General features: G+C 47.1%; 1 protein-coding gene across 3 annotated transcripts in view; it reads right to left on the bottom strand.

The window, feature by feature from the left end:
• Positions 1-11,250, bottom strand: part of Mapre2 (microtubule-associated protein, RP/EB family, member 2) — a 140,805-nt gene that overhangs the window by 65,893 nt on the left and 63,662 nt on the right. For all 3 annotated transcript variants that reach the window (XM_039097097.2, XM_039097095.2, NM_001101000.1), the window contains one exon: positions 5-132. In XM_039097097.2, coding sequence (XP_038953025.1) covers positions 5-125 — 121 coding nt within the window. In that variant the 5' untranslated portion in view covers positions 126-132. The remainder of the gene's footprint in view (positions 1-4; positions 133-11,250) is intronic.

Below are 11,250 nucleotides of genomic sequence, written 5' to 3'. Positions count from 1 at the left end.
TTACCTGAACAGAGTTGTTCCACTTTTGTGTAGTTTAGAGACACGATGTCATTAACCCATGCGATGATGTCATGCCGGCTCATAGTCTCCTGGGTTATCGAGGTAGAATACACATTGACCGCCATTCCCCAACTAGGATAAAACAGAAGAAAACAAGTTTACTCACAAGAAAAAAATCAGCTTAGGACGGTCAGAGACGCTTAATCAAGGAGGGCATCGTTGGTGGAGATTATGACAGAGCTACTTAGACGTGCGTCCTGACCCCTACGGGCGGTGGGATGGCACAGGGAGGTGGTGAAAAATCAGGCATCAATAAACGGTTTTTGATTGTGTAGCAACCAACAGTTAGTTCATAATCAGATGTGCAATGAGTCCAAAGTGTTCCCGGCAGTGCTCGTCCACACTGCGTTAGGAGACGTCATTCACTGCAGCCTTTACTGTGAATGCTACGAAATGCACTTCCCCCGAGTGCCGTGACACCTGGCAGTGCCAAGATCACTGCCTGAGCGCCCTGGCTCAGGTCCTGAGGCTACTGTGTTTCGTTAAGGGCAGTTATTTTCGATGTACATACGAAGGTTTCTGCTCTTACAGGAACAAGCTGGCTTGATTGCTGAAAACAAGGCTTTTAATATTTTCCTGATGTTGGTCCTTAGCACCTAAGTATTAAAACAATGTATCTTTGGACTACATTGTACTCAGACAGGCACATCCATCTCATTACCTGTAAATTTCCTTTTTGTTTTGTTATTTTGTTACAGGGTTCTCTGTGTAACAGCCCTGTCTGCGTTGCAACTCCGTTTAAGATCAGGCTCAAACTCACAGAAATCCACCTTCCTACCTCTGCCTGCCACACCTGGCTTGTCTTTTCTGAGACGGGGTCTCTCTATCTCTGGCTGGCCCAGGACTCAGTGAACCACCTCTATTTCCCACCGCTAAGGTCACTGCTAGGAGTCACTGTGCCTAGCTTCACGGTAAGATCACACGTGTACTCATGGACTGTTTTAAAGTTCTTTATGGTTCACTGCCATAAATGTTTGATTTGTGTACCTACTTGGCTTACCCACCAGGCTGAGCTCAGGCAAGCATTCGTGGGTGGAAAGTGGTTTGGGGTGGGAAGTTTCACCAGCTCTAGAGTGCAGCAGGCCCGACTCTGTCGAAGCCATTTGCTGCTCGACCCTGATCCCCAGTCCCTTCTAACTGCCTGTTTGGATCACATTTCATGCAGTTCTGCTGGGGGGGGGGGCACTACATGTCTCCCCTATCCAGGCACTTCAGGCTCTGAGAGTCTTAATTTGTAATAGGATTTAGTCTCACGTTTGACCTCGAGTCTATGTGGGACGTTAAGTCACCAGGCTCACAGCACTGTGCACCACGGCAATCTTCTTTCTTTTCAAATCTATTTATTTTTAAGTGCGTGCGTGCATGCGTGCGTGTGCGTGTGTGTGCGTGTGTGTGTGTGTGTGTGTGTGTGTGTGTGTGTGTACTGCTCATGGAGGGAAGATGAGGATGCTGGATCATGTGGAACAGGAATGACAGGTGCTTGTGAGTGTCTCAGTGTGGGTGCTGGGAACTCTGCGAGAGCATCTAGTGCTCCTAACCACTGAGCAATCCCTCCAGCCCGGGAGAGCTTCCATTTTACTCATTACCTCACGGAACCTTTACTACAAGTACTCAAAATGCCAGTGTCTCAGAGGCTGCCCCTTCTAACAGCTGTGTGTTAGTAAAGGACCCTTTGTAACATTTAGACACGGTTAGAAGCTTTGCAATTTTATGAATTTCACAGAATGATTATATGCATATAGAATGATAGGCATATATTAAGTTTTATTGGAGCAACAGTCAAATATACGCAAAAAAGAGATGAACCAGAATGACAAACTACTCATGTCCACTTCTCGGTTTTAGCAACAATCAACTCGACCAAGCTTGTTTTTTTTTGTTTTTTTTTTTCTTTTCTTTTTTTCGGAGCTGGGGACCGAACTCAGGGTCTTGCGATTGCTAGGCAAGCGCTCTACCACTGAGCTAAATCCCCAACCCCTCAAGCTTGTTTTAATTACAGCCCCGTAACTCCCCCCTGCTAATCCCATTTCTGGCCCCACAGCCCATATTACTTTAGAGTAAACGCCAAGTATTGAGTCATTTCGGATATAGATGAAGACACCAGAAAACATTAATTAAGCAACAAAGCCAACAGCCCCCCTACACTGAAATGACCACCATTTCTTCATACGGCAGGTGCCAGGATGGCCGGGCATCGTCTTAGTCTGCATGGGAACTTCTGGTTCCTGAGTGGACCCGCTCCCTCCCTAGTCACTGCAGGCTTGTCTCCTATGCTGGTCTATCATGGAGACTGTGTAACTGCTCCTGAAAGGAAGACTCTGGTGGTTTACAAATCTGGATGCGTCCAGTCCATCACTCTGGGTGTGGTTTGATGCTGACTTGGCCTTTGCTTTCCTGTTCCCTCCAACTTACTCTGCAGGCTTTGTCTGGTTCAGGCCCTAATCTGGGGAGTGAGGTGAAAGACTCTTTCGTGTAGTGACTAAGCTTTCACTGGAAACCAGGGAATGTCTGGCTCCTTCCGCCACACTGTTAAACACTGCCTAGATGCAGTAACTTCTAAACGATTGTCTGTAGGCCCTTCTTAACGTATCATCTCTGATGATCCTATGGAGAGAATCCTTCTGAGGGAGCCTGAGGTCGGATGGTGGGCACAGTACAGAGCAAGTCCTGATTGCTTCTTCCCACTTTCCCCATGATGGGTGTGTCCTGAATGTTCTGTAGCCAACAGGACTTTCGTTTCGATTCTGTGAGGTAGATCCACGAGGTACAGTGCTTTAGCATACTTGATATGCCTTAGTCCATTACAATTTATCTCGATTGATAAGAGGCATGTCTGAGTGTCTGTGTGCTTCTTTGGTCTGGCCTTTCAGTTCTTTTGATAAAGTCTTGTTTTCTGGTGTGACAAGATGTTCCAGTCTCAACTAGTAACCGTCTGACCTAAAGCCCGTCATTTCTCCAAGGGCCCCTGACTCCTTTCTATAACAGACAGTATTTGATGATACAGAAGAAGCAAATGTTTTAAACATAACTAGATAAATACCGAAATCTAAAGCTTTTAGGCTCTATAGGAGAGGTCTATGCATTTACTGGACAATTACTAAACTCAGAGTCGTTTGTTTCGCTTAAGGCGACACCGATCTGCTTCCTGCTTCAACGTAGTAAACGAGGAGTTTACAAATGTGAGAACAACACCCACGCACCCTCCAATCGGTGGCTCTCACCTTCCTAAGGCTGCAAGCCTTTAATACAGTCCCCCATGTTGTGCTGACCCACAGCCATAACATGGGTTCACTGCTGCACCATGACTGTAACTTGGCGATTGTTATGAACTGTAATGTAAATATCTCATATGCAAGATATCTGGTATGCAACCCCTCCCCCAAGGCGGTCACACACCACAGGTTGAGAACCACTGCTCTAAATTCTCCTTCCCTTGAAGACCTGAGAATCTGCCCGCATGAACTCCAGGTATATGACCATGAATGTGACTTTTCTACACTTTTGTTAAAGCTTCTATTGCTTTTCAGTCAACAGCTCTCCTTGTTTTAATTCAGAGGATGTTTTACTAAGTGAAAGCATTTACTTTTACAATGTAGTCACCTTTTGCCACCTTTATGAATTCTATAAAGCCTTAGTCAGGATAAATAATTCAAAACTTGAAGTATTTTGGGCTGCGTGACAGGATTTCTATAGACCAACATAACTTCTGCAGCTGATGCACTTTCCTAATGATTTTTTTCTTGTGGTAATAAAGAGCCTTCACATTTCCCAGCAGTGGATGGATAGGCAGAAGGGGAACCTTCAAGTGCCAGGTGGCATCCGACCCAGGGGGACGAAAGTTTTGCTCCAGGTGATTTAAAAACAAAACTAAACAGAGCAGGGAAGATACTAACAGATCTGTGTCTGACGAACGCACCGCGCTGAGTGAAAAATGGTCTGTAGTTAACAGAAGATGGTAGTTCAGTGGTTAGGAGCACTGGTTGCTCTTCCAGAGGACCGGGGTTCAGTTCCCAGCGCCCAAATGACAACTCACAATTGTCTGTCATTCCAACTCCGGGGCATCCGACACCCTCACACCAAAGCACATTAAATTAAATTAAAAAAAAATTTTTTTAAAAAGAAATACCAAATAGGGTGGGAAGATAAGTTTAAAACAAAACAAATAACAAAACCATGAGTGGTTCTCCAGCCCAGCCATAAAGCACCGCTTCCCTCCCGGTTGTAGATGATAATATTCTCCTGAGGACAGCTGTCCTTGTATTCATTCATTCACAAAAGGCACCCTACATTTTCATAAAGCTCATTAGGACAAGCGGCTAACGACGAAAAATGGCAGCAGTGTCGTGCTTCAGACACCTCGCTAGTTATCAGCCCCGCCCTCCGACTGCTACCGTAATAGGTCTCACCGCACCTGCAGCCCTGGCAATGCTGGACGGGAGGGCCCTATGGGAAAACCAGGTAAGTGGACGGCGTGAGGCGGGAAACCCACAGAAAGGCAGGAATGTGCTAGTGCTCACTGCATTGACACATTTCAACAGGTCTTTGAACCGACAGCGACAGGCTCATCACAAATGTCTCTCTGTGCAGACTGGAGCACTCGTGTGTGTACTCTCTACTCTTCCGAACTTCAGAAAGATGCTATTTATTAGCTGCCATACAAAGTACTAGATTTCATGACACTGTTTTCACACATGATTAGTTTTTGTTGCTTCTTCTCCTGCGTCTTCACCCCTACTCCCTGCCTTTCCTGTGGCCATTTCACCCACAGTGGCCTCCTTCCTGTTTTCATGTCACCTGCTCTGTTGCTTTCGCTGTCTTCTTCAATACCTCAACCCTCCCGATAGTCCTCTGTCTGGTTTCATATGTACATGTATGTACTGTACATATGTACACACACAAACATACACACACACACACACACACACGATTATAAAGACTGGAAACTAGGATCTGCACGAGAGAACATGACTGTGCAAGTCTGTGTCACCTGGCTTAACGGACAATTTTCCTAATCCATCCGTTTCATTTTTCCCTGCACTCCATCTTTTTTAGGAGCTACATAAAATTCCTGTGTGAACATTTTTCTTATCCACTCATCCAATGATGGACATCTAGGGTGGTTCCATTTTCTCTCTGCTATGAGTGGAGCAGCAATAAACATGGATGAACAAGTGTCTCTGTGGTAGATGCAGAGTCCTTGGGGCATGTGTCAAGAACCGGCATAGCTGGGTCATTTGAAGTTCAATTTTTATTCTTTGAGAAAACTCCACACTGATTTCCATGTTTGTACTACTTTATACTCCAACCCCTAGTGAGCCCCACCCTCCAATCATGTCTAAGGCTTGCTGCCGTCCATCCTCTTGTCACGGGCATTCACGGGCATTCCGACGGCAGTCAAGTGGAATCTCCAGGCGGTCTCTCTCTTTCAGTGAGACAGCTCTGTGCGTGCCTGACTTTGTGGTGTCTTTTGTTAACTGCCCACCCATACATGCCAGCTTTCTGAGCTTAGGCCTGACAGTTTTGGCTTGGCATGCCCTTTGTGGAAGTGTCCTTGTAAACATCCAGCAAGCCACAGTGTCCATGCCCCTTGCCCGCCCCTCCCCCTCTGTGCGCACTCGTGCGTGTGCGCGCATGAACGCATCTCTCTCTCTCTCTCTCTCTCTCTCTCTCTCTCTCTCTTTCTCTCTCTGTGTGTATGTGTGTATGTGTGTCTCCCTCTCTTTCTGTGTACATGCATGCATGCATGTCTCTCTCTCTCTCCCTCCCCTCTCTGTGTGTATTCGTGTTTCTCGCTCCCTCTCTTCTCTCTGTGTGTGCATCTCAGTGTGTGTGTGTGTGTGTGTGTGTGTGTCTATGTGATTTTACTTCCATACTGACATCATCTTTTCTCTCCCCAGTCCCTTCTACTTTTTTCTACCAACACAAATTTCTTATGCTTCTCTAAATATTAGCCTCTGATGAGAATCAAATAATCTTAGCCTTTCCACAGATATGTTCTGAGATTCTAAGGTTTCATTACAATTTCTTGCATCTTAACCGACATGGAATTTTAAAGGCGCGAGAGAGCTCCTGCCTCGCAGAAGTGCTGCGTGCTTAGCACAGGGAGTTTGCCATCACCTCAGAGATAAAGTCATTTCCCGCTGCTCCTGGGAGGAAAGCAGGGCAGGCCTCTCAGTGAAGGATCTGCACCAGTTCACAGCAGACACACTCCAGGCCAGTGTGCCTGCTTCACAGGACACAGAGCACTCCGATGAAGACAGAGATAACAGTGATTTTAAAATATCGATATTGTTTATTATTTTATGTGTGTGTTTTTCCTGGATGTATGTATGTGTGTCGTGTGCATGCCTGATGCCCTTGAAGGTCAGAAGAGAGCACTCGAGTCCTTGGAACTGGAGTCAGGAATGGCTTGGATCCCCTCTCTGGGCTGCCTCGTCTGGCCTCTGAGGGAAAGGATGTGCCTAGCCCTGCAGAGACAGGATGTGCCAGGGTAGGGAGATACCCTCCTGGGGTGGGGCATCCACCTTCTCACAGGAGAAAGGAAAGGGGGAACGGAGGGAGGGACTGTGGTGATTGGGATGTAAGTGAATTAATTAATTAATTAATTAATTGAACAGAAAAGAAAATATTGCCAAAAAAAAAAAAAAAAAAGGCTGTGAACCACTATGTGGATGCTGGGAACTGAATCCAGACCCGAATGCTCTAAACTGCTGAGTCATCGCTTCAACCCTAAGATATCAGTTTTTTAACTGACTAACTTCTGATGTTTTTATCAGGATAAGTGTCAAACCATGAGAACTGAGGTCACCCTGAATGCCACAGAGCAAAAAACCAGCACAGGAACAGAGCTGAAGCTCAGGTCTGGAACTTCCTCAGGTCTTTTGGATGGAAATGGCAGTCAGTTATCAGGTGGCCTACCATGGGGCCTCTGGGACAGAGTGAGCTCACTTTGCCAAACTTACAAACGAAGGTCCACAGAGTGACTTCAAGACCTGGTTAAATTCACTACTGTAAAAAGCAAATAGGGGAGATTGGGGAATAAACATGAGGACCTGAATCAGATCCCAAAACCCACATAAACAGCCAGGGCCGTGGGGAGGTAGGGACAGGTAGATCACAGGGGCTACTGGACAGTTAGTGTAGCCTAACAGGTGAGCCCTGAGTCACAGTGAGCCACCTTGTTGAAAAAAAAAAAAAAGCAAAACAAAGGGGTTGGGCATGGTGGCACAGATCTTTAACCCCAGCACTCAGGAGGCAGAGGCAGGAGGATCTCTGTGAGTCTGAGGCCAGCTTCCTCAGTCTACAGAGCGAATTCCAGGATAGCCGGGGCAACACAGAGAATCCCTGTCTCAAAAAAACAAAACCCAAATTAAACAAACAAACAAAACCCCGGAAGTCCCTATCCTCAGAAAGCTGCAATTCTGGCTTTCCTTTGGACAGTAACTTCAGAGCAAGCAGCCCAGCCGGGGACCCGGTGTCCTGCTGACGTGTCCTGCTTCTCTTGCATTTGGTGACTGGTGGTGGGCAGGACAGAGACACACAGCAAGTGTATGCTTTACAGCAATTATTGAGCTACACAAAATTAGACATTGATTTTCTGCTCGCTAAAGCAAATGGAATTTTCTGTGAGTCAATGAGGCAAGTTAGCTTGGAGTAAGGTCTGGCAAGCCTCAGACATGGAAAAACCAAAACAGGAATTCTACCGCCTTACCAGTCATGGGTCCTGAAACCCATAATCTGCAGGTTTGCCCTAGAACCAATCTGTCAAGGTTTAAGAATTATTTCAGGGGAAGCATCCTTCAAAAGTAAACAAATATGTAAAGTGTCTGTCAGCATTGGCTGCTAACCCAAATTATTTCTTGGGGGAGTCAATCTGTACCTCAGGGTTACCCTACCCAACCCCACCAAATGGACCCCCCCAGCCACAGTCACCATTTTCTCCTCCACATTCTCAGAGTCAACCCTTGCACAGCCCCCCAAGATGGGGTCCTGATAGGTCAGGTGTTCCAGGATCCTACCTCTTGCTTTGGGGTTGTTCATACAAGAACAATTTAAGAAATTAATTTGATCCCTCCTGGCAATGGGCAGAGACATTCTCTGTCTGTGCTGCATGGTGTGGCAACAAACGGGTGTCTGTAGCCCAAATGTGTCACGTGCTGAAGGGAGGGTCTTTACGCATGGCAGCTCACAAGTCTGTCTGTCTTCCTCCTCCTGTGGAGGACATCACACCTTGTTGTTGTTGTTCTTAAATCAGTCAGGAGCAGGGCAGATGGTAGTCCTTTCTTTATCCTGGTTTGATGCCTGGCTTGGTGGCCAGTCTATCTTATACCTAGGACAGATATAAATCCAATCCAATACAATCCAGGCAGCACAGCATGGGAGGAGAAAAACAAGAGACCTGCAGGCTGCCATGCCACCAGGGACCCGACTTTCAGTGTGTGGCACAGTTGGGCCACAGACACCCGTTTGCTGCCACGCCATGGAGCACAGACGGAGAATGTCACCCAGGGGCTCCCAGGCGCCATCACGACGTGCAAGTGTATAAGTGGTCAGATGGGAGAGAAAGAGAAGTGAAGCAGCTTGAACATATGCAGAGAGGCGGAACTGGGGACTCGGTGGTAGAGAGGAGCAGCCTCTTGTGAGGAGTCAGCCTCAACTACATGGACTCATGGTGAGGGCCTGGCCTGAGCTGCTGCTGAGGGCCATGCATGAATCCTGGGCTATGTAGTGGCAGGGGTAGGTGGTCAATGTCCCTGGCTGGGGCAGCTGCCCAGAACCATATGGATGCCCAAGGGTTGTGCATAACCGGTCTCACCTCTCACTGGATGCTGTGCTCTGGAAAGCAGGCCCTGTGCCCTACCCAGGCAGCCCAGTGAACCTGGCCTTGGTGACGGGGGTAAGCCAGTCCCCAGGGTGTGAGTCATCTACCATGGGATGGTGCGGGCTGAGAGGTGATGCCCCCACCCCTCACAACCTCTGGCAGTAAGGAGAGCTGCCCACAGGATCATGAGCTTGGGAGAGCAGGCCCTGGACAGCACAGTAGAGCTGGCCCTGATTGTAAAGGCATGGGTGAGCCAGCCTTGAGGGTGTGAGAGCAGAGGAGCTGGCCCAGCCCCTCACAGTCCTCAGCACTTGGGAGAGTGCCCCCTCCACCCCCAACCTTGCCGATGGTGGCATTGGGAGATCTAGCCAGAGCAGAGCTTGCCCTGATGGTGTGGATAAGAAGAACTGACATACTGACCAGGTCAGCTACTGCCCAGTCCCAGGTCCATGGCTCTGAACTGGCTCACCCCAAAATCTATATCATCTGTGAAAAGCTGGGACACATAAAAGGGCCAGCCCTCCTGTTCCAAAGCTGTGGGATCTCCGTGACATAGAACAACAGGAGGATTCCCAATGAGGAAACAATACTGTTGGTGTCACAGAGGCCAGAGGCCTCAAAGCAGACTAGTGACTCACTGCAATGAACATTTGCAAGTGTGTGGACAGAGGGATACACTGAGGGACACACTGACACACTACAGCTTCCACAGTGAGATTTTTCCCCCCCTCTGCTTTGTTGTTTGTGTGTGTTTTATTTTAGGGAGGAGGCAGCAAGGGGCGTGGGCAGATGTGAGGGGACAGGGGGATGAGGGGACTGGGGTCATTAATGTGAAATTCACAAAGAATCAATAAAAAGTGAAAAAAGAAAAAAGAAATAAACTTGAGGATTGAGGCATGTGAAATCTATTTTGATTCTTAACAACTAACGCCTGTGTTCACAATCTTCCCCAGTTTAGAGAAGACCATCTGCGGAGCAATCAGCCCTCTGTATGCAGTGGCCCTGCCTGCCGCTTGTTGCAGTGGCCCTATTTAGCTTACTCCAATCTGAGCCCATGTTGAAGCTAAGCCTTTCAAAGTCATTATGGGTACTGCTGGGCGGCTCATTAGCTAAGAGTGCTTACCACTGCTACAGAGGACCTGGTTCAGTTCCCAGCTCCCACTTCAGATGACTCACAACCCTCTCTAACTCCAGCCCCAGGGCCTCTGATGCCGTCTTCTGGAATCTAAAGATAACCACGTGCACAGAGCACAGAAAACCTCACACAGCACGCGCATACATGTAGGAATAGACGCGTCTTTCCTAAGGACAAGAAGGACCCATTCGCCCTGTTGGCTCACTCCCGTAAGGACACTATACTCAACTGGAATCTTGGTGTTTTGCTATAAAATGTTCAGGAAAGTCTGACCAGCTACACCAGTACATTCCATTCACATATTTTGTGCAGACAGTATCAGTTCCTATGACTATCTTTCTTCTCTCAAATGATCTCTATTTTCGGCAATCCTCTCATCATTGGGAGAAGTAATCCACCACTGAGAGTCTCAGGAAAATACAGTTTTGCACAAATGAAAGGAAGAGCAGACTGGAAAAGATACATAAGAGGACGAATGCCATTTTTCTTTCATGTGAAAGACTTATGTATTTGAGTTTATGTACACAGCGATCTCCTTATAAAGGTCTACAACCAGCACAGCTCAGCCACAGCTCTCGGGGAGTGAAGCACCCATGGTCCCTAAACACCCCTTTTCTCAATCAGCCATGCACTCACACCTCACTCACTCAAAGGCTACACTGTCAGATCCCAAGTCAGACTGTTCTCTGGCCAAAGTTTTTAGGATTGTCAAGGTTAGAGCCCTCCACAAATAAGGTAAGAAGAGGGGCTGTGTTTCAAACTTATAACTGGACTCTTTACTCAGAAATATCTTTTTATGACTGTTCTAGTAAAAGTAGATCTTTTATGGATAGTCTTAGTATGCACAAATGTGTTTAAAAGAGATTTATCAAGTTGATGATACAAAAATGGCCTTAAGCTTATCAGTTATAGTTCCTAGAATAACTTCAATCATAAATATTCTTTTTTTAAAGTACATCTATGTCTAGAGATTAAGATATTTAGTCAGCTGGGCGTGGTGGCATATGGCTCTAAGCTCAGCACTTGGACGAAGAGTATGTGGGTCTGTAAGTTCTAGGAAAGTCTGGTCCACATAGCATGTTTCAGGCTGGACAGGGTTACACAGTGAGACGCTATCAAAACCAAAACCAAAAATCCTTAGGCAATAGCAAAGAAAGAGGATAAGCCAAAGGCAGGAAGCCCCACGCTGCTCTCCTCGGTCTACTCTGCCTCTCTGAAGGGGGTGGGAAGCCCT

Source organism: Rattus norvegicus, chromosome 18, assembly GCF_036323735.1.
Source record: "Rattus norvegicus strain BN/NHsdMcwi chromosome 18, GRCr8, whole genome shotgun sequence".
In the NCBI taxonomy this organism is placed as follows: Eukaryota; Metazoa; Chordata; class Mammalia; order Rodentia; family Muridae; genus Rattus; species Rattus norvegicus.
The sequence above is the reverse complement of the archived record's forward strand: the minus strand, read 5'-3'. Positions and strand labels throughout refer to the sequence as shown.